The 25,006-nt window shown below is 31.9% G+C and overlaps 1 protein-coding gene across 4 annotated transcripts in view; it reads left to right on the top strand.

Annotated features, from left to right (window-relative positions):
• Positions 1-25,006, top strand: part of LOC110036844 (vesicle transport protein GOT1-like) — a 32,629-nt gene that overhangs the window by 3,021 nt on the left and 4,602 nt on the right. The window contains exons 2-7 of one of the 4 annotated variants that reach the window (XM_020741379.1): positions 15,124-15,186; positions 17,640-17,711; positions 17,833-17,907; positions 21,473-21,564; positions 21,665-21,745; positions 21,840-21,937. In XM_020741379.1, coding sequence (XP_020597038.1) covers positions 17,877-17,907; positions 21,473-21,564; positions 21,665-21,745; positions 21,840-21,937 — 302 coding nt within the window. In that variant the 5' untranslated portion in view covers positions 15,124-15,186; positions 17,640-17,711; positions 17,833-17,876. The remainder of the gene's footprint in view (positions 1-15,123; positions 15,187-17,639; positions 17,712-17,832; positions 17,908-21,472; positions 21,565-21,664; positions 21,746-21,839; positions 21,938-25,006) is intronic. The other 3 variants (XM_020741381.1, XM_020741378.1, XM_020741380.1) reach the window with 3 other exon arrangements.

The following is a 25,006-nucleotide window of genomic DNA, read 5'->3' as shown; positions in this document are numbered from 1 at the left end:
TTGCCTTTTGGGCTACCTTCCAGGGGTATGTGTGGAGACATTTTCTGTCATTAAGAATGCTCGACCTTTCCTTGGTTAGCCGAAGCTTGTCGATATGATGACTTTAGCCTATAATAGAAGAAGTTGATTGGAATCCACCAATGACTTTTGACATATTCAGGGCTAATAGTCAAAGCGCATTTGCATGACAACTATAACATGTAACGAAAGAAGTTGACTGGAATCTACCAATGACTTTCTACCTATCCGAGGTTGTTAGTTAAAGCTCCCATTTGACAAGCGTAACCTATTATGGAAAATGTTGAATTGAGTTTCTCTGGATATGATTAAACTTAGAATGAGGTGTTAGAAATTCTATGCATTTCTCGAGATTAGAACGTAGGTCGAAATAGATCGTTTTTTCTTGGAACACTTGCTTTTTTTGAATTTGCTGTTTCTGATGAGGGTACTATCCACACGAGCCTGTAAAACAACCAATTTATCGAAGCTTGAAGACATCAACTTTTTTGACTGAGTTGAGAAAGAACTCTAGTATAACGAAGGTGCTGAGGAAGCGCTCTTTGTGATGAAAGTTGCCCCCCAATTTAAAAATGATTCTTGAAGACTTGATATTTGAATGAAACTTGAGATGACTACCCCATCATAGTGGTGCCTAGGATGTTAACATGAATGTCCTTTCGAGACTGCAGTAAAGGTTGCCCCCAAATTGGAAGTAGTTTTTATAGATTTTTTATTTCAATAAAATGCGGGAAGATTACCCACCACAATCGTGCTCGAGATATTAATATGAACAATCTTTTGAGGTTGCAGTCAAAGTTGTCTCAATAAAAGAACACAAAGAAGCATGGCTCGGTGTCTCAGACTTCAAGCTTATGCCGAACGAGACTTCGTTTCCCACAAACATCACCAAATTGATGTCTGCCAGAAGATTCGTTATGCAATAGATTACTAAATTAACATCTCAGCGTAGTACGAGATTCAATACATTGATAAAAGAGAATGAGACACCATAATTTTTGTGTTGAAACTCCCAAAAGGAAATAAACCATGGGGTCTTGCCCAGTCAAAGTAATCCACAAAGGAATTATAAGTACATAGACCCACTCTCCTTTTGAATTAGAAAAAATAAAATTATAATGTTGATGTAAAATGATAGTTTAACAATAATAGCCGTTATAGGTCGTGAATGTTGTAGTCGATTACTACCGAGGTAATAGTCCTCTATAAATGTTATAGACGATAGTTGTAGCACCAACTTGTTGTGGAGGCATAGTTAAAAGCTGTGGTAGTAGTTTATCATGTTTGTCATAGAGAGTAGCTATAGAAGCATTGGTTGGTCACATCGTTCGCAGTTTAGAGCTACGATAGTATTTGTAGGCCACAAAGGTCGGAGTTTGGAGCTGTATGAGCTGCATGGAGGTTATAGTTTGTTACATAGGACGTGGTGATGAGCTGTTATAACATTCGTATGCTGCAAAGACAAGAGTTGGGAGCTGTATGAACTATGCGCCACATAGGTCATAAATAGTTACATAGGCCGTTGTGGTCAGTGACGATAATGTTCGTTGGCTGCAGAGGCTGAAATTGAGAGTTGCATGAGCAGTGAGTCACATAGGCAATATCAGTGAGATGCAAGGAGAGAACTTCAGGAGTTTGGAGAAATACACTGTATTCTGGGTACGACTCTTGTAAGTAGTGATTGCGGGTGCATTGTTACATTGTTCAAGGTACGTCGTTGCACTGTCTTCATGGTGTGTCGTTATGTCATCTTTAGGGTGCGTTTTGCACCGTTTTTGGGATGCGTCATTGCATTGTATGTGAGATGCTTCGTTGCACTGTATTCGAGATATATTATTGTATCATCTTCAAAATGAGTCGTTGCACTGTATGCTGGCTGCGTAACTGCACCGTATACGGGGTGCGTAGCTGCATTGTATTTAAGGTACGTTGTTACATCATCTTTGAGGTGCTTACACTGTCTTTAGGGTGCATCATTATTTTTTCGAGGTGCCGTTGCACCATATTCGAGATACGTTGTTAGACCATATTCAGATTGCATCATTATACCATCTTTATGATGCGTTATTACTTGTCTTCGAGATGCATCGTTGCATCAAATTCGGGGTGCATTGCTACACTGTGTTCATGATGTTGCATCGCTCCATTATATGTTTCGTTACTCTGTAGTGTCATGACTCTTCAATAGACTTCATTGCAACTAGTAGGGGGCTCACGACTGTGGTCGACGACAGCTAACGAGTGATGGTCGATGGCTGCGGGAGTGGGAAGCATTCATCAAGTCTTTGGTTCAAAACCACACTAGAATTTGACTCCTCTTGATCTAGCTCTAGCCTAGGTGCAAATCTTTCTTTCCTTTCTTGAAGGTGGTGGGACTAGTATAAAGTTTGGAAAAGTCCTCCCTACAAATAAAAAATCAGGACCATTCCATCTAATTGTCCAAATAGATTCTCTCAATCAGACAATATTTTATTAACATTTATGTGTCATGCGTGTTGGAATTGAGTGATCTTGGATTTATTGGATTTGTCTTGTTGAGACACTTTAGCTGACTGTAAGTTAGTCAGATTTGGATACTATTTGGTCTTCCAATCAGTTGCTTAAAGCTTCCAAAAGTGGTTTAACGGTTTGTTCCGGGCTTATTTGACTCGAATTGAGCCAATGTTGGTGTCATTAGGTTGGTCTCGTTAAGTGGACCAGTTTGACTATAAGTTTGTTGAGATGAGTGTTATAAATAATTTTTAATTGGGGAATTTACATACATAACACCTAAAGTTATTAAATTTACATTATCTCACACCCAAAATTTACTATTTACATATAACACATCACACTTAATGTTGTTAATGGATTTGCCGGATTTTGTTGGATTTCAACGGCAATCCCTTCTCTGGCTTTGACGACTTGCAGCTGCAAGAGAATCAAATTTCAGAACACAAGAATGGAAAAAAATGTAGAGGGAAATTGTCCTAACAAATCCATCGATATTCTGATAGCATGCAGTGGAGGAAACAATTTGGAAAAAGGGTTTTTTATCACAAGCGATAGGGGTTCATCACTTTGTAGATTGTGAAGCTTCTCCTTCATTGCGGCTACACTATGCATGAAATAGTTTGGAAATCTTGAAGGTTTATTTGCAACACTTAAATTTCCGGGAGAAATTCATCATTTTTATATTTTTCTTTCTCAATGTGTTCTCCTAGGACATAAAAGGGGGCAAATGAGAGCCGCCTTCACTAGGAGCTAGGAAAGTAGCAAAAAATGATTATGATGTTCAACTACTTACATGAAGTGTCATTTATTATTTCATGGAGAAATCCTGAATTGTAGAGAAATACTACAATTCGATCCTCTCTTGTGACTGAATCGAGGTTGAAGCTGAAGAAGGCAATTGACAGCGAGATCAACCAAAATCTCACAAATCCATTAACAACCTGAACTGAATGCTTTATATGTAAATAATAAACTGTGGGTGTGAGATATGTAAATTTAATAGTTTTTGGTACTAGGCATGCCCTTTTAATTTGATTTTAAGAGTTTATTCCAAAAAAAATACTTTGATATTCGTGCTGATTTCCTCGAGATGTATACAAAATAAGACAAGTTGTTGAGGACTAATCAAGTATAATATCTTTTTGATGATATTGTTGGTCTTGTTTTTTGAACGAATGGTGGTTTTTATTACAATCCGACCCGGGGCTTGAAGTCAGTTAGGATGAAGGCAAGCTGTCAAAAATCATTAATCAAATTTTCTATTCCTATTAATGATTTAAAAAGTATAAATAAAAGTCACTATAAACTAAATTGAAGTAGTTATAAGTTTATCTTAGGTTAGGTTGTTCACGCATTCTATAAACATTTATTGTTTTGTTATTCATCTTTTAATTAATTAATTAAACTTTAAATATTAGTTTAAAATAACAGTGAACAAACTAAAACCATTGAATACTCATATATCTAAACTATAGTAATATAACAAAAAGAAAATGATATGCATGCTAGTCTGAGATACTATAATTCAATATTAAAATAATAGACATTTTACTTTTTTCATATATGATTATTCACTCTATATCATAATATTTAATGCATTTTATCATATCGTAACATGTTTATATCATTTTATATTTATACAACTATAACAGAAGCACCGTTTAAAATTGTGTCAATTAAGATAAATTGTTATTAATCACAGTTTCATTTACATGCACGAGCACTTTAGTGTTCCCTTAATATTTCCATAAAGGGGTGAAATCCATTATAGGCAAGTATGAATATGCAAATAATCAAAATAGTAAAATCTCATCTAATTTTTTTTCATAGCATTCATTACATAATATAATATCTTCTATTATGCATTTGATGGACGCATACAAATATCAGTGACATTTAATTCAATATATTTAAATGAATTTAAAGAGCTAATAAATCTTATTGATTTTAGTGTTGTGGTACAAAATCTATCCAAACAATTAACAGTGTATCAGATTTAGAAGAAACCAAATACAACTAGAATTTGAAAGTATAAGTACTTGTTACAAAAATTTAAATAGAAATTCTTATTTTTAATGATGTGATTGATTCTTCAAAATGTGAATTTCTTATTTATGAACACAAATAAGAGTATATGATGCATTACATAATATAATATCTTGAATTATGTATTTGATTGATATATGCAAATATCAGTGACATATAATTTAATATATTCAAATGAGCTTAAAGTGCAGATAAATCATATTGATTTTAGTTTTTCAGTATAAAATGTATCTAAACAATTAACAGAGTGTATCATATTTAAAAAAAAGTCAAATACTACTATAATTTAATAGTATAAATACTTGTACAAAAATGCAAATAGAAATTCTTGTTTTTGACGTTGTGATTGATTATTCAAAATGTGAATTCCTTATTTGTGAACATAAATGAAAGTGTAAGATGCATTTAATAATCTAATTTCTTGTCACGAAACTTCTCTAGATACTAGTAAAATATTCTGATTTTTTTATTTCACATATAATAAATAATTCATTTCAATTAAATATAAAATCCCAAAAATAAATAAATAAATACCAACTTTTTAAAGCCTTCTTTTTGGTTCTTGTACTCGTGCAAAGTTCCTCCTGCACCCAATCTTTCTTCCTACACACCAGGGCATGCATTCTTCCTTTTTCCCCTTCAATTCGGATCACTCGGCTTGTTCCGCTTGGCTTCGAGGCTCCATCTCCTCGTTTGGCCGAACTTGCAAGCAAATCTGCTCCTTCCTTCATTGCACAAAACTTACTAGCACGACAGTGCATGCTCGCTTCCCTTTGCACAAAAAGCACACAAAAACTTCTACTTCGGCTTTGATTCAAACTCACTCTCTAGTGACAAACGGGGCGCTTCATCAACTTTTGCTGCTCAATGCTATCTCCTTTTGCAAGCCTTCATCACCTCTCCTCTTTTCTCGATTCTTCTTCTTCTCCTCCTGCACAAGTAACAATTGATGCTCTTTTTTTTCTTTCCAGATTCGTCTCTCACACAGGCTTCTTCCTACTCCATTTATTTTTTACTGCTCCGTCTTGGTTCTATCTGTTTGATTCGAATGAAGCAAAAGAGGTGTTTATCTCCTAAATGTGAGACGATTAATCAACCATTGCGCCGATTCAATTTATTATTATTATTATTATTATTATTATTATTATGCCTCAAATCATTTATCATTAGAAGATCTTATTCTTTATGATGAAAAGTGAATACAATAAAATAGATGTCTGATATAAACAAAATTAACAATCCCCATCAACTAAAATATGATAAGATCACATCTAGAGCAAGATAACATAACAATTCATATCCTCTAAAAATGAAATACACTAGTATGACACTCCAACATATGATAAAACATAACACTTATCAATTTTTAGCAATATCAACACGAACAACGGGTTATTCAGGCTCTCTACTAGTAAGGGTTGAACTTATTGTCGTTGTTGAACTTGAGTAGGAGCTGAAGCTATAATCTCTATCATTCTCTGCCCATCTACAATCCTTTGTGAATGAGCTCCAACAGATTTCTATTTTTTGGAAGCTTTCTTGCCAAGTGAAGGGCAATATCTAGCTATGTGTCCTGGCTGACGACATTAGTAAAATGTATGAGAGCCCATCAAACATTCACTTTTATGTTGTTTTTGACATTTGACACAAGTGACTACTCTACTTTGAGAAGTGCTACCATTGTATTAATTAGAACCACACTTGGCTTCTTCACATTGAATCTCTCTGATTGATCCACATGTTCTCTTTCATCAATAGTTTTTTCTTGTACGTCTTTTTATGATTCTGAAAAACCTGAAAATCATTTCTACTCATCTAGCCCGGTCTACTAACACGGAATAGTTATCAATCCCCAAAGGCACCAATGGATTCCTAATTGAATCTCTTAATCCCAAATGTAATTTGTAACACATCTCTTTCTTAGTAGCTATCACCTGTGGAGTATACCTTGACAGTGCAATGAAATCTTCTTCATATTGCATGATTGACTTCTCTCCTTACACTAACTTAATGAATTTATCCTGCATTTGTCTTCGAGTGGATGATGGTACAAACCAGTGTTTGAAAGTTCCACAAAATCCTTCTAACTTACCATCGGTTGGGTACATCCCCAAGTCTATCACGATATGCCACATCACCATCTTTTCTGTTTCTATGTCTAACAAAAATTTCACTCTTTCATCAGAGCATGTCATGCTGTCTAGTATCTTTTTTATCCGCATAAGTCAATTCTCTCCTTTAATCGGGTCTTCGATTCCCTTTAATAAAGGTGGATTCAAATATTAAAATATCTTCAAATATTATCCACAATAATTGTATCACTTCAAATAGGTTGCGATCTGGACTCCTAAATCAACTGATTCATGACCGCCATCATCTGGATTAGTGTATTTGTGTTCACATTTACAATAGATAGTGCTTCTTCATTTTCAAACGGACTTTCTTCAATAATCTTGAGTGCATTCATTTCTCTAGTTAATTTAATTACTTAGAGTTAACTTAAATTTTCAATTTTATTATTATTAGTACTCTGCAATTATTCAATTGGCTCTTTCATCAAAATTATATTAATTAATCTTAAACATTGTTATGATTCCACTTTATCACGACTCAGCTTGAGACATAGAATCAACCAAGATGAGAACAGATGGTATTAATCAATTTTTTTAAAAAAAATTTATTATCTATCACTATTAATAATATAAAAAGGGTAAATTAAAGAACAACTAGAAATTAAATTAAAGCACTAATCAGTTTACTTTAGGTTAACTTGTCTGCATCTTCTAAAAATAGTTCCTTTTCTGTAACTCACTTTTTAATCAATTATTTGAACTTGAAATATTAGTTTAAACAACAGTGAGCTAAATAAAGCTAGTGAATACTCAATACTCTTAATTTATAGTAACGTAATAAAAAGATAATAATATGCATGTCAGTCAGAAATACCATAAATCAGTATAAAAAATAGTAGACCATTTACTTTTTCTGATATGATTTTTCATTAAAATTTATAACATTCAATCTATTTTATCATGTCTATATCATTTTATATATGTACAATTGCTACAGGAACACTGTCTAAGATTGTGTCAATTGAGACATAACTTTTTTCATTTATGTGCATGGGTAGCTTAACATTTTTTTGCTGGTATCATAAAAGAGTGAACTCCATTACAGGCAATTATACACATGCAAACAATCAAAATATTAAATGTCATTTTTATTTTCTTTTCATAACATTCAATACATAATATAATATCTTGAATTATGCATTTGATGGATATCTATACAAATATCAGTGAGATGCAATTCAATATATTCAAATGAACTTAATGAGCAGATAAATCATTTTGATTTGTCTTGTAGTAAAATAAACTATCTAAATAATTAATAGAGTGTATTGTATTTAGAAATGATCAAATACTTCTATAATTTATAAGTGTAAGTACTTATCTTGTTATAAAAATGTAAATAGAAATTCTCATTTTTTGACGTTGTTAGATCTTTTATCAAGATTATATTAATTAATCCTAAAGCTTACTCTAATATCACTTCTATCACGACCTGACCCGGGTTTGGAATCAACTAAGATGGAATGTGAACAATTGGTCAGACGATATTAATCAGATTTTATATTTTTTAATCTTTTTATCACTATTATTGATTTATAAAGGGTATATGAAAGAGACATTAGAAATTAAATTAAAACAGTTATAAATTTACCTTAGACCAGGTTGTCCACCTCTTATATGGACATTTCTTCTTCTGCTGCTTATCGTTTAATAAAATAATTAATCCTGAAATATTAATTTAAAATAACATTGAACTAACTAAAACTAGTGAATACTCATACTCCTAAACAATGATAACGTAAAAAAAATAAAATGATGTACATGATAGTCAAAGGTACTATAAATAAATTTAAAAATAATAGACAATTTGCTTTTTCAGATATGGTTTTTATGATTTTTCATAACATTCATTGCATTTTATCATATCAGTAATATGTATATATAATTTTATATATGTACAATCATTACATGAGCACAATCTAAAATTGTGTAATTTAAGACACATCAATATCAATAATTTTTTTCATGTACGTGTATGAGTACATTAGCTTTTACCTACTATTACTATCAAGGAGTGGACTTTATCATAACCAAGAATGCACATGCAAACAATCAAAATCGTAAATCATTTTCTTATTTATTTTATAAAATTCAATACATAAGATAATATTTTGAATTATGCATTTGATGGACATATACAAATATCAGTGACTTACAATTCAATATAATCAAATGGGCTTAAAAAGCAGATAAATCATTTTGATTTTAGTCTTACAATTTAAATTCTATCTAAACAATTAACAAAATATATCAAATTTAAAAGAAACCAAATACTATTATAATTTAAAAGTACAACTATCATCTTATTACAAAGATGTAAATAGAAATTTTCATTTTTGACGTATTTGATTCTTCAAAATGTGAATTCTTTATATATGAACACAAATTCGAGTATGAGTTGCTTTTAATTATCTAACTTTTTTCTTGTCACTAAACATCTCTCGATACTATTTAAATATTCTAAATTTTTTATTTCATAAATAATACTTATTTCATTTTGATTAAATATAAAATCCCAAAAATAAATAAATCAACACTAACCTTTTTAAAGGCTTCGGTTCGGGTCCCATACTGGTGCAAAGCCCTCTCGCACACAGTCATTCTTCCTGCACATTAGGGCATGAACTTCTTCCGTCCCCTTTCAATTCGTCTTGCTCAGCTTATTCTGCTCCGCTCCTTCTCCTCCTTTGGTCGAACCCACAAGCAGAGCCGTTCCTTCTTCTTCCCTCGTCACACATAACATCCTCGGACAACATTGAATGCTTCCCTTCCTTTGCAGAGGAAGCACACAAAAACATCTCCTTCGGTTTCGATGCAAACTCACTTTCTAGTGAAAACGATGCACTGATGCCCTCAAATGCGAAAGCTAATCGACACTATCCTAGGGCTTCATCACCTTACACTACTCGACACTACTATCTATCACAAGCCTTCACCTCCTCTCATCTTTCTTCTTTCTCTGCTTACGGAGGCTCGCTCCTCCTTCCTCTTGCTTGAACCAACATCACAGACGCCCAATTCTTCTTCTCCTGCATAAAAAACCGTCGACGCTCCTCTTTTTCTTTCTGGATTCGTCTCACATAGGCTTCTTCCTTATCCACTTGTTATTTTCTTCTTTGCTTTATCTCTCAGTTCTATCAGTTTGTTTTTAATGAAGCAAAATAGATGTTTATCTCGCAAATGCTAACGATTAATCAACCATTGCATCAATATAATATTATTATTATTATTATTATTATTATTTTAACAATTATTGCAGTTTTCATGTCGATGGTGGCCTCTCTCTCTCTCTCATTGTGTGTTTGTGTGTTCAGCTTTTTTGTTACTTCAAAACCTAGTTTCGATAAGAAAGAATACATCAAATGTTCTTTTTTCAGCATGTCCAACCTCATCCTCAACAGCTGTATGCTTCACTATAAATAATTTCGTTGCGATTTAGTATAGTTTTGGCAAAAGGTCATCGTTAAATTATTATCATGACTTCTCTACATTCCTACAAATTTGCTAATGCGCAATAATTGAATGGATGGGGGCCTTTTGGGTTTGGGATGGTAAACTGGTTATCATCTTCCCAAGGCTAACCTGGTTTATGATAAATTCCTATTCAAAAAGTATGCTTCCTGTTTGATATACTCCGCTCTAAAAGGAAATTCTTATCGACAACTTTTTTGGGAGATCTGCATGAATGATTCTTTTCAGTTATATATTTAGGATTTATCTGGTTCTATGACATTTTTAGCGACATGTTATTTTATTTAAAGATGCCAACAATTTGGTTTACCAATGTCCTAAAATAACCATTCAATAGTGACAATGATGTACTATTTTACTACTTATCTCAGACATTTGATGAATCTTTATTATATATAGCATTGATCTCTCCTAATATAATAGCACTGATTTAAACATCTGCCATTAATAGATAATATTGACAACTAATAATGCAGATATTTTACTAACGTTGTCATCAAGTAATATTGAACTAGAAAAACCTTTAGTTATTAGAGTCTTTTATGCTAGATCAGGTGTAGCTTAAGTTCCTAGTATGCCTTGTGCCGCGTACCCCGGCTTGTTGGTTGACATCCACGGTAAAAAGACCTCACAGGTCGGGAATTCGAATCCCCTCTGACACAGTTGGCCTTAAGGAGGTGGTACTCGAATTGTTAGATACATTAGGGGTGGCTGAAGGCTTGTATAATAGTCTCTAACAATTCCTTTTATAAAAAAAAAGTTCCTAGTATGCCCCAAAAAATTTCCAAAATGAGGAAAGATTCAAGTCCTATATTTTTTGAGTTAAATTAAGTTGTTCGAGTGGAATGACCGCGAGTCCATGAGATACAAGTATAACATAGGAAGTTGAAAGTTCTATTTATCAATTTGTATTCAATCGACTTATTTGTGGTTTTGAATGTCATGCTTCAAAGAAGTTTATCATTTATTGGGGTCTCTGTGCTAAGTGAGGTGTGCTGGTATATCATTGTTGTACAAATGATATAGTTCTAATTACTAATACATCTTTTAAACTAGATGAAAAATTAAAATAATGGTGACAAATTTTAGAAGGTAACAAAGCTCTAATTAATAAACCAAAGATTAAATCTATGATATGCAATTTTATTGGTTATAATCAATTATCCAATATTATTATTAAAAGATAAATATCTTGGATTTGTTATACCAAGGAATGTGGGTATAGATGAAGATGCAATTGATATAGTTATGGATTGGTGTGTAAAATCGTAGGATCTCTTGCGAGCATTATGTGATTAGACTATCATGATGCGTTAAACATATAAAGCAACTTGTCGATATTGATGTTACATGGAATCAAGTGTTAAGTGGTAAAATTTCTTAATTTATAATTTATTGTTACAAATGATAATATTTTGGTGGATTTTTGAAAAATCAATTATAAGCAATTAACGAATCATTATAAAGTAAAAACCCAAAATAGTCCCTGGATTATTAAGAAGTATCCAAATCAGTTCGAGAATTTTAGAATGCTACAATTTAGTCTCAGACTATTAAAAGTTGCTCCAAATTGGTACTAAATTATATTTTCCGTTAAACTTGAAGGTGGCTGCCATGAAATGAAGGTATTTTTGTCTTGTATGTAATTATCCAAAATTTATGTGATTTGTATATTAATCTCTTATTTATTTATTATTGAAAAACTATAATTTTTAATTTGCATTAATAAATCTCTTCATAACAGTCAACATTTTTCTTAAATGAATTTTTTTAAAATAATAAATAATTATGTAGTAATAGCTCGCTTAATATGAAATTATATGAATTACTCAATTTCAATTGAATTTTTTATTTCAATATTGCTTATTAGAGAATTTATTTTAAAATAGTTAAAGTTAACTTGAAAAACTAATAATTGAAATAATTTTAGGTTTAAAATATTATGTATGTGAATCATAAAATTATGTGATTAATGACAAACCACTAATGCTTTTGTACAATATTTTTTTTTGGAATACGGTGTACACACACGCACATAGAGACACTCAAACACACACACACACGCATGGGTTTTATTTTATGGGAATACTTGTATTTTGGAGCATCTTTTTGTATGGAGTTGTATTCTGGGAGTGGAACCTTAGGTGTGGGTTTTGTTTTTTTTTTTTTGGTTTAGAGGGTTCCACTAGTATTACTCTGTAACCTCTTTTTTGGAGCAACAAAGCTACATAAGGGTTTCCTTATATTTTATTATATATTACATGCATACATAAGGTTGTGTATTCAATGGTGATTCAATAAAAAATTTCATTTAAAAAAAAGTGATGACGGTTGTGAAGAGTTTTATTATGCAAATTAATTTTTTTTTTCAACACAAATAAAAAATAAATTTATATACAACCCACAAATTTTGAATAATTACATAAAAGATAAAATGACCCTTCAATTCATGCAAATGACCTTTAAATTTAACGAAAAATATGTTTTAAGACTAATTGGAGGAACTTTTAATAGTCTGGGACTAAATCGACAGAACTCTGGGATTAAATTGAACAACTCTTAGTAGCAAGGGGACTATTTTGGACTTTTACTAAATTATTATATTATATGAATGGCATCTAAAGATAAATTTTTTTGAAAATTGTTCCAAGTGGTTTAGATGTATAACAAAGGATAGAAAATACACCTATTAGTAGAGTAAATTTAATACTCAACCAAATCAATGAGAAATTAGAACTTATAAATCTGAATCCAAATAGATGTGATAAGGTTAATAATTATGTAGTATTCAAATTGAATGTGAGAGAATTATGGATATTGAATTGATGTGTTGTTGAATAATGGAGATTGAGTAATGACTATATTTTAGAGGCAACATGGAGTTTACCATATAAGATATAAGAAATAAGACTTAGGTTGTATGTTTGTTCATAATGATAGGTGGATAGAATATTAGAAGGTTTAAAAGTTATAGGGGGTAGATCAAAGTTAACACAAAATTGATTTAAAACTTCTTAGTTCTCATCTTTAATGAATGGATGAAAGATTCATAATGTTGATCCAAGTAATTGGATGAGGCTAGTGATAATGATGATGAGATTTATAATTTGAAATTTTATTTTGCATCTTTGTTTCATGAGATACATGATATAGCAACATCACTCATCGACACTCGCATTTAGGTGTGGTAGTTTAGTTCTTTAATGGCTTATATTAGGGTTGTGGATCGATTAATTTTCACATGGAATTAGTGCTTTTTAGATGACTTTAAATTCTACCATATGCACAAATATATTTACTAAATGTATATATATATATATAATGAGAATTTTTTAAGTAAAAAAGGGAAGTCCCACATAGAACTTTGTGCTCTTCTATTATGCATAGTACACATAGGCACGCTCGCCTGCACACACACACACACACACACACACACAAATATATATATATATATATACAGCTTGGCCTGTTGGTTGGCATCCACGGTCAGGGGTTTAAATCCCCTCTAGCATAGTTGGATTTAAGGAGGTGGTACTCGAATTGTTACGCACATTAGAGGTAGTTGGAAACTCGTATGATAGCCTCTGGCCATTCCTTTAAAAAAATAATAACAATAATAAAATAAATATATAAATAAATTTTTATGGACACTACTTTGATCCCGTAACTAGAATTGAAGGCTAACATGTAGAAAATAGTGTAATGTGTTGTTGAAGTGTTAATATGAAAAATCATTAAACAAAATTATCAAATTCCCCCACAAAAATAGGCACACAAATAGATATATATATATATATATATATATATATATATATATATATATATATGTATGTATACATCACATAATTCTTATGTATTTACATATTTAATATCTAAATGCTTATATATATGTATATAAAACTTAAATTTTTAACATCACATCAAAATTACTAGTAATATGTTTTTTTCTAAAATGAATAAACCTTTTTGTGCTTATGTTTCGATGTAATTATGATACTAAAGTGCTATATAAACAAATATTAAAATTTAGCTGTTAAATTAGCAAGCACATTAGAATTGTGTGGTTTGTGTGTGTGTGTATTGGTTAATGATCATGCAACACGCATAAGTCATTGATTTTCATACACAATTCTTTTTTTATGAAAGTTCCAAATATGTCATGTTACTTTATTAGGCTATCAATGTTTAGAGATCATTAGGAAGATAATATCTCCTTACAATTTTTTAACTAATATACAATCATTTTAATGGCCTTTTTATTTACCAATGAATTGCTACAAATATATAATATTTCTAAATTCCTCGTATTTTTATTTCACAATTTGTGTGGAGTACATGCTATGCCTAGCTACAATCTTGTTCGGATGGTACCTCGATAACTACTGGGTATTGTGGCCATGAATGCATTATATGGTGTCTATGAATACATGATTTTCATGGCAATCTTTTGGTAGTTTCTCCACTACGCATTATATAATGATAAGATATATATGACCCATCGATACAATTTGGACCTTGGACCCAATGTTCATGGGGTTTCATATTAAATTCTAAAATAGATTACCTTCAAAATCTTCTGCTAGATAAGGTTGATTCAATTTTTGGATTCTTTTTACAGTATTGTGGTTATAATGTGGGTGTAAGGCTGTGTTGAGGGCAAGCGACTGCGTTAATACAGTGGGGAAAAAAATTGGGAGTAATAAGGTGTAGTTAATGAAGGTGTTGATGTATGAAATGGGTTGTGGGGATGGAGTGGCAAATGCTGAAAATTGAGGTGAAGTATGGGGATGTCATCTTTTAAATTTTGAGGAACATGTTACAACCTTAGTAACATACTCTTGGCACATGAATTCCTGATTTTCCTAGCTTTCATTCTCTGTGTTAAAAGTAATCAGACTGTTACACCAGTTATTTCAAAAAAATATGATTATATATGCCAATTAAAAAATTTGATGCGTTGCAGGGTTAAGGTTGTATTCTTGAACCCTTCTTTAGGCCCCTCATTGATCGCAGCATCATGGCCTGGGTATGTCTCACCTTTCTATGGATAGCCTTTTTCATTGACCTGTTCTTTCTTGTGTAGTTTGATCTTTGTCTTCTGATTTCTTCATGTTCTTCATTTTAATGAACTTTGCTTTTTCATGTCCTTTGTAAATCCTCCACTACTTGTATCCAAAGTGATATAACTTAACTCTTCCATTTGCTAGAAAATAAAGTGCATGTTTTTTAATGCTCCATGTTGAACCGGTGCTGTTGCTCTTTTCAAATTTTTTTGAGCAATAAAATGCATATATTGAATGCTCCATGTTGAACCAGTAGAGCTGCTCTTTTCTGCTTATCTTTTAACCTAAGCATACCATGCTATCCCTTACGTGCAAATTATGATCTGTGAAATACAGACAATTCTCAGTAGCCATTTTTTTCTAGCTAGCCCATGGTGTCACATATATGGGCTGTCACCCTGTAGAAACCCTGTTGGACTTACATTGTAATATGCTCTTTTTTTTGTTATTCTTATTAAATTCTTAGCACTTGTTGGATGCCTCCTTTGACACACATAAACAGGTGTCATAAACAATGTTTTAAAACGTGTATAATCCTGAAGAGAAGACGGATCAAGGAATAAGCCTTAAAAAAAAAAAAAAAACTCATAAAATTCATAAATAGGACATTTGAACAACCACAAATTTTAATCTTAAATGTTATTGGCGTAACTTACATGCAATTGAGGAGGGTTGAAATTCTATACAATTCTTATGTTTACTATTACTGTAAAAAAATAGAGTCATATACATACATCTTATACAATTATTTTGTTTCCTATTTCTGCCAATACATAAATAAATAAATAAATAAATAAAAGATAATTGAGGCATATAAAAGGAACGAAATATATAGTAATAAATCAAAATTAAACCTGGGAAGCTCGTAGGATAATCACTGTAGAGAGAGACGAAGCAAGGCATCAAGATTGTTATGAGTCTTAGAATGAACTTTGACGCTCGATGTTGCGTCGCTTGGACAGGACTTCTATGCTCAACTTTGCAAGGCTTGGATGGGGATTTGACAATCAACATAGAGATGAAGCTGATGCAGGGACGCTCGATCAGGTTTGGGACAACATTTGAGTGGTGAAGTGAATGCTAGGCTTGTTGACATTCAAAGTAATGACAATCAACATAGAGATGAAGCTGATGCAGGGACACTCGATCAGGTTTGGGACAACATTTGAGTGGCGAAGTGAATGCTAGGCTTGTTGACATTCAAAGTAAAAAAATGGAGAAGCAGATTTTGCGCTCGGGACGATGCTAAAAAATGAACCCTAACACTTGCTATCATTCGTTATTGTTCGTAAGTAAATCTAAGTTAACTTGAAAAAAATAAGGCTTGTCTTGTCACGACCCATCCCGGGGCTTGAAATTAAACAAGACGGGAACAGCCTGTCGGACAAAGGAAATTAAATTTCTATATTCATTTGCAATTTAATAAATGAAAGAGCCACTAATTAAATGATTTAAAACGGTATATTTAAATTTATCTCAAAATCGGTTGTCCACGTCTTTTATACCCTTTTTGCTTTCTTTCGTATATCTTTTAATCAACTAATTAAATCTGAAAAATTAGTTTAAACAATTGTGAACTAAAAGGGACAGTGAATACTCATACTCATAAACCACAATAATATAGGGAAAAAGGAAGAAATATGCATGCTAGTTAAATTGTTTAATAAATCAATATAGATATTTAATTTTATTCAAAGAGTCGTACTATATCATTAGCATATCAATATCATTTCATATCTATATAAATATCACAGGAGTACCGTTTAAAAATTATGTCAATTAAGATACATCAGTATCAATATTTTTTTTCATATACTTGTATAGATAACTTAATATTCCCCACTAGTACCATCAAGAGGTGACTTCATCATACTCATACATGCACGTGCAAGAAGCCAACATAAATATATTATTCATATGCTAGTCATATTCAATTCAATATACTATATATAACATACATCGGTACATAATATTAAGCAGCTATAAACATTTATAATAATGTGACCAATAAACAAAAATATATAAATCAAATAAAGTTTGTGTAAATATCATTATCTACTAATGCATAAAAATTGAGAAGAGTTAAAATTTTACCATAGATTTAAAAGTACGAGTAATCACCTTAATGCCGATTAATTTTTGCTTGAATTTGTCTTGACGTCGATTCTTTTAAATTAAAATATCTTGCATAAATATGCTATTTAGTGAATTTATTATTTTAATAAACTGTTACTTTTTCATCAATTAAATATTAAATTTACTTTATTTAATATGGCTTACTTTCTATTTAATATATATATATATATATATATATATATAGATCATGTTATCCATATGTCTAGAACCTATGAAACAATTTCTTAGTACTGTAGAAGTGTTATACGGTTCTTGATTAACTCATGTATTGCTTTGACAGGGTATTGCCGTTCTGCAATTTGCTTTGGATTATAGATCATGTTGCTTTTCTTCTGACATGTTCATCATATAGGAAGGCCTCCGCTAACTTATTAATTTTTCTTCTGTCCATATGTCTAGAACCTATGAAACAATTTCCTAGTACTGTAGAAGTGTTATACGGTTCTTGATTAACTCATGTATTGCTTTGACAGGGTATTGCCGTTCTGCAATTTGCATTGGATTTCAGTGTGACATAATGGTTTCTTTTGAGATGAATGACACAAAAAGTAAGAATGTAGTCTTTTCACATAGATTTTTTTTATTGTCGATATTTACTTGTGCTCTGATTATTAAAAACAGAAATCTTCTTTAGTTACTGTTACATTTTTTATATTAGCTTGAATAATTGTGAAGATAATTCTTTTAACTCTAGGTATGATAACATGCTTTGAAAAATTGCAAACTAATTTGAATGTTTATTTTGAATCAGCTATGGTTTGAATGTTCCTAAAATAATTGAAGTTTTGCTGGTTTTTCTTAATCAGTAATGCCAGTCGATTCTAGTCATCTTGATAGTATGTGGAGTTTTGGGAACACCAGAAACCGCACACTGATTTGTACTGTAAACTATTGTGGTCTAATGTGCATTCTTTGTAAAATGTTGTGGCCCAATGTGCTTGCTTTGTAAAATTTGGAAAAAATTGCTACTTATGGAAAACGTTACAGGCACTTCCAAGATTAGACAGCCCTACTAGTTGTTCTTATAAGCTCCCATGAAATCTAACTTCATTAAAATTAGACTAGCTGATCTAACATCATCTAAGCTGGATGCATCCTGATTCATGCATGTCTGGTCCAACTTTTCTCAGTTGGTCATGAGGCAAGGAATAACCAGCTTATGACAAATGAATGGTCAACAAAACTAGAATTACTCTTTAATCCAATTTAATTCTGATAGTTATTTAAACAATTACATAAGATAGATCCAAACTATAATTTGAGATCATATCATTAGATCCGTTATTCTCACTGATATTGTAACTTGATTATATTTCTTTGTGTTCACTTTAAAAGGGACCACAGTCAGATGACAAGATTCTAAATTTACAATTATTACTTGTTATAGATTATTGTTTTATATAGATTAGTAATTTTTGAAGTGGAAGTCTATATTCTTAAACCTAAACCATTGCACAATATCCAATTGAATACCTTTCATTATCATGAAATTTCTGCTAGTGACATTGTGTTTTTTTTGTGCTTTATCACATTAGAATAAAAAATTCCCGCTTTATATCATCCTGCTCTGCCACCACTTATAAGTACTTCAACCCGATTCTGTATTCAGACAAATTAGGATATTTTTCTTATCAATTCCATACCAGCCAGTCAAAGTTTAATTTGGTTCTGCAGATATAAATTTGCAACAAGATCAATTACATTGGACATCTTATTTTGAATAAAAATTTGAGTGTATTATCTGAACTAGGTGCTTATGCTTTTGCATTATTTATTTTATTTAATTCCCAGTAATTATTCCTACTTGATACTCTATGAATTTGTTTTATTTTGTGGTGTATATACCGTTGTATTGCGGATGCCTCCTTGGCAAACTAAGAAGTCGTGGAAGCTATTCATTTATTGAGAGGTTTGATGGAGAAGTTTAGAGATAATAAGGAGGATCTACAGGATCTACATTGGATCTACATTTGATTTTTATTGATTTAAAAAAACCTTACGATAAGATAGATAAGATACCGAGAGATATCCTTTGGAGACTTCTTGAGAAGAAAGGTGTTGATATGATTTGTATTCAAGTCATTAAAGATGTGTATAATAGAGCTGTTACTTGTATTCAAACTGAAGGAGGATTGACCAATTATTTTCCTATTTTTGTTGGATTACATCAGGGATCGGCTCAAGCCCATATCTTTTTGCTTTAGTTATGGATGGTCTTACAGAACATTTACAGAAGGATGTACCTTGGTGTATGCTTTTTGTTGATGATATCTTTCTTCTGGATAAGATGAGAGAAAAAACTCATGAAAAACTAGAATTATGGAGATCTACATTGGAGTCTAAAGGCCTTTATTTGATTAGAATTGAAATTTGATTAGAATTGAAACTTTTGAAACTTAATACATAGAATGTAATTTTAGTAGTAGTAGCTCTAGTTATAGAAGTGTAACTTTGGGTGATCAATTTATTAAAATGTTTGAACGATTTAGATATCTCGGGTTTGTTGTTCAAAGCGATGGTGATATAGATGATATAGATGGGGATGTTAATGCGATGGTGATATAGATGGGGATGTTAATGGTAGAATTCAAGTAGGTTGGTTGAAGTGGAGGAATGCATATAGAAAAGTATGTGATAGAAAAGTATCGCTTAGACTGAAAGAAAAATTTAATAAGATGGTGGTGAGACCTGCAATGCTTTATGGCGTTGAATGTTGGCCTTTAAATGAGAAGCATAATACTAAGTTGAGTGTTGTTGAGATGAGAATGATTTGGTGGATGAGTAGCTTTACACTTAGAGATGCGAAATGAATATCTCCGTGATAGGGCTGGTGTAGCTCCAGTGATGGACAAAATTAGAGAGAGTCGTCGTCGTCTTAGATACTTAGATAGTTTGGTTACATTAAACGTCGACCATCTGATGATCCGATTAGGAGAGTACATGTTTTAGATTCGACCTATGTTAAGAAAGACAGAGGTAGATTTAGGAAGAGTTGTGCTTATTGTATAAAAAATGATCTTAATTTATTAAAACTAAATGAAAATATGACACTAAATAGGACACAATTGAGAAAAAGGATTCATGTAGCCGACCCCTCGTAGTGGGATTAAGGTTTTGTTGTCGTTGTTATTGTATTAGTAAGTCCATCATACCAGTTGTCTTGTTACAGGGTTGGTCTTTGTTTGATTTTGTTATGTTTGTTTTGTTAGCACTCTTTCTAATTTAAGATAGTTTTAAAGATAGTTTGCTAAGTGTTATAAAATTTGTTAAAGATGACTTAATAATGAAAAAAATATTCTGATTTATGTGGTGGCATGAGAGAGTCACTGATTTTGTCACATCAATTTGTCATCTTCAAAATGTTTCTTTTGGTATAATTTGACATTAGGCTTTGTTTTAAAAAAAAATTTAAATTAAATTATGTTGGCTATTTAGATGAAATGCATATGAGTGAAAGAAACATTGGTACTTGGAGCATAATGCATCAAGTGGCAAAGAAGCTAAATAGAGAAGAATTAAGTGAGGTCACACATTCAAACCCATAATGGATAGAAGGACTAAATAAAAAAAAATGTGGTGGGAGAGGTCGGAAGAGATGTGTAATTAATCTAAGGGATTAGTGCCTTTCTTGATTCTAGTGGTTGTTAACAAGGGATTGAGGTTAATGGAGGAATGTGAATTGTTAGGCATTTGAATCTATTAAGGCATTCTGATGCACTGGTATTCTTTTGGTTCTATGCTCTATAAAGTTGAATTTTAGCGATTTTATACCTTGAGGCTAAAATTTATGCTTCCAGGCCAGTTAGCTTCAATACTTTGGCCTTGTTGTGATAATTTGTAATCATGTTCTTCAAGAAATTCCATATTATTGGCTGATGATACTTGGTCTTTCTTAAATATTTTTTTCATGACGTGCGCATGATTGTGCTGTACTTTACTAAATAGCGAGGCTTAATGGAAAAAGATGAACCTTAGTTTAACTGTATTTTTATTTTTTTTTAGCTTTTATTTCAATCTTATATTACCAAGCTGAATAAAAACAGAGCAAAAAATTTTTGCAGTCAATTGTTGATGATGATTTCTTGTGCTAACACATATTCTACCTGGAAACAGAGATCGGTATAGGACTGACTGGATTTGGAATCTTTTTCTCATTTCTGGGAATAATTTTCTTCTTTGATAAAGGGCTATTAGCCATGGGGAATGTGAGTGCACTGTTTGCCTTGTCTGCATTCAATTTCTTCCATTATGCATCAAAATAACTATGAGATGTTCTTAACCTTTTTGCCCTCTTATCACTGGCAGATCTTGTTCCTCTCTGGAGTGATGCTAACAATTGGATTGAAATCGACCATGCAGTTCTTCACTAAGCCTAAGAACTTTAAGGTTGAATCAATATGAAGGTTCCGTCAGAATCTGTCGTGTACTTTTTTTTTTTTTTTTTTTTTTTTTTGGCTTCTACAAAAGCTTTCTTTGGTAGGGCACGGCTTCATTTGGCATTGGATTTTTCCTTGTCCTAATCGGATGGCCCATCTTTGGCATGATTTTCGAGACTTATGGCTTTATGGTTCTCTTCAGGTAAGTGAAGTTGCATTACCAAAATGTCTTGATGTAGTTTAGTTATTGACGTGTCTTCTTTTATAAAAGAGCATTATTCGGCTCTTCATTTTATTCCGATAGAGTAAAGTACAAAACCGGGAAAAAGGTCCCACACACACTCTACAATCCAAAAAAAAGGAAAAAAAAAAGATCCTCTTTCCAAATAAAGAAAAAAACAACTCAACACACACCCAAATACCCCACCAAACTAAAACACGAACAAATCCAAAAGAATCAATCTATGAAGATCATCAGGTAAGATTTTATAAATGAAAGGTGCTCGCAGAAAATATCCCAACTTAGTAGCCCAATTGGCAACAACATTACCATCTCTTCTAATATGAGATCAAATCACATTAAGATCTTTAGCCAGATGAAGAATCCTCTTAACCTGCAAATGTAAACTCTAATGACACACCAAAATCAATCTGTAAATCTTCCATAGAATAAGGAAATTAGTCTCAACTATAATATTGTACCAACCCATCTTCCTAACAATCAATAAAGCAAAGAAAATAGCATCAACTTCTGCAGCAATTGGAGAAATAGGTAGAGGAGCAGCAGACCAATAAATGACAGAACCACTCAAATCCTTACAAACTCCTCCAATACCCGAACCATTCTGCTTCCAACTCCCATCAGAATTAATTTTAAGAAAAGGAGCATAAGGCTTATTCCAAACTACTTGACAAAAGGAATAAGAATTAGTAGTAAAACTGTGAGAGAGTATAGTAGGAATGACTTTCACATACACATTGTTAGTATCCTTCATACCATTAAAAGAAAGACTCTTATTCATATAAGAATAAATTTTAGAGCAAATATCCTAACAGTGATAGTCTCATCAAAATATTTCGTAGAGTTTCTAGAAACCCAAATAAACTAAAATACTATAGAAGGTATATTATATAAGAAATCATGCCCCTTTTCCTTCCAATCATCATAAATAGCATCATTGTTAGGATGCCCAGAAAAAACATCCCTCCTATCATAAATATCAAAAAAACTATTCTAAATATTCAAAACAAAAGTACAATCACTTACAGAGAACACACTTAGAAGCAATCCTTAAGCCCTTAAACTTAAGAATATTGTCAGTAGGTATGATTAGAGGTATAAACGAATCAAACAAGAACGAACAGAGCTTGTGTTCGTGTTCGGTTCGTTTGAAATTTAGTTTGTTTGAAATAAACTCGTGTTCAAAATTGTTCGTGAAATCACTGTCCGTGTTCATTTCATAACGAACGAGCCGAACACGAGCTGTTTGCGAACGACTAGCTAGTTTGACATTCCTAATATTAATATATATAAATAATATATTATATTAATTATATAACTTATATTATATAAATATATAATATCTATATTAGTATTTTACTAATATAGTATGTTAATATATTATTATTATTATTATTAATTTATTATATATTATAATTTATAAAATTTAATTTTTTAAAATATCATAAATTTTTTATATATAATTATTTAAAATTATTTTATATTTCGAACAATAGCGATTCAAAAACAAACGAACGCATCACTGTTTGCGTTTAGTTCGTTTAACTAACCGAATGAAAAAAATTTGTTCGCGTTCGTCTCGTTTACTTCTCGAATGAACCGAACACAAACTCATTGACGAACCGAACACGAACTGTTCGCGAACAACGAGCTTCTTTGACAGCCCTAGGTATGATCTTGTGAAAACCCCTCAAAACAAAAAAAAAAGAAATAGAAGGTTTTACCCATTTATTCCAATTCCAGCTAAGATCCATTCCCTGATTAGAAAAAATATGACTACCAAAGGACTTAGCAATAGAATCACCAAGCTTACCTTTAACCTTAGGAACATCTTTTTTATTAGGCATAATAGGAATTTGAGAGATAAACTTAGCATCATTATAATGCACAATAGTAACCAGCTGAGGCAAATTTCAACTTTGCCCAACCCATAAATCCTTAAATTTCATATTAATATCCTGAGGACCCCCATAGAAGTCACCAAGAGCTCCCTTACCAAGCCCGTCCTCATACCAAAAAGCTACATCCCTATTGCCAACATCCCAACATAACATCTCTTTTACTTGAGAATAGACCTTAAGCATCTCCCTCCAAATAAAATAATCCTTTTTAGAAAAGGAAATAGAAAGAGGATGAGAGGTAGAACAATACTTAGCTCGGAGCAGAGAAGCCCAAATAGAGTTATCCATTCGAAACCTAAGCCAAAGCTTCATATAGTTAATTCTAACAAAATCAATAAGCCTACGAAAACCAAGTCCACCTTTATCAACCAATTTACAGAGCTTCTCCCAGCTCTTCCAACGAACATTTTTCTTACCAAAACCCTCAAAAAAAAATTTGTTAAACAATATATCCAACCTCTTAATGAAACCAAGAGGCATACACATCACTTGCATAATATAAAGAGGAAGAGAGGTAAGGCTCTTAAGTAAAGCAACACGTCCACCAAAAGATAAGAACTTATGCTCCCAAGAAAGATTCCACATTCTAATCTTCTCAAACAATTTTAAAAAAATAATTCTTCGTAACTTTTTTGTCAAGGATAAAACCCAGATATTTCAAGGGTAAACTAGCCTTAACACAATTAGTATAATCAGCAATCCAATTCTTCTTATCAACAAATATATATTTGGAACAACAAAAATAACATTTAGAATTGTTAAAAATTAAATCAGATACGTCTCGTATATGAGAGATCACCTTCAAAATCTTGTTGATGGATCTCTTATGAGATTTAGTAAAAAGAATAAGATCATTTACAAAACGAAGATGAGAAATGTTAATACCATCTCTATGCATATAATTTAGACTAGGATACTTTTCAAAAAGATTTTTAAGACACTTAGAAAGGAAAAATTATTCCATACGCTGCGTGCGTTGCCCGATCCGGACCGTAGATCACCTGATCTACGGTCCCGATGTATTTCGGTGGGCCCCACCTAATTTTTTTTTTATATAAAAAAAACAGAAATAATCCTGGCCGTAGATCACCGTGATCTACGGTCAGGATCGGACACCGCATGCATCTCT

Source organism: Phalaenopsis equestris, unplaced genomic scaffold (assembly GCF_001263595.1).
Source record: "Phalaenopsis equestris unplaced genomic scaffold, ASM126359v1 Scaffold211737, whole genome shotgun sequence".
Taxonomy (NCBI): Eukaryota; Viridiplantae; Streptophyta; class Magnoliopsida; order Asparagales; family Orchidaceae; genus Phalaenopsis; species Phalaenopsis equestris.
The sequence above is the reverse complement of the archived record's forward strand: the minus strand, read 5'-3'. Positions and strand labels throughout refer to the sequence as shown.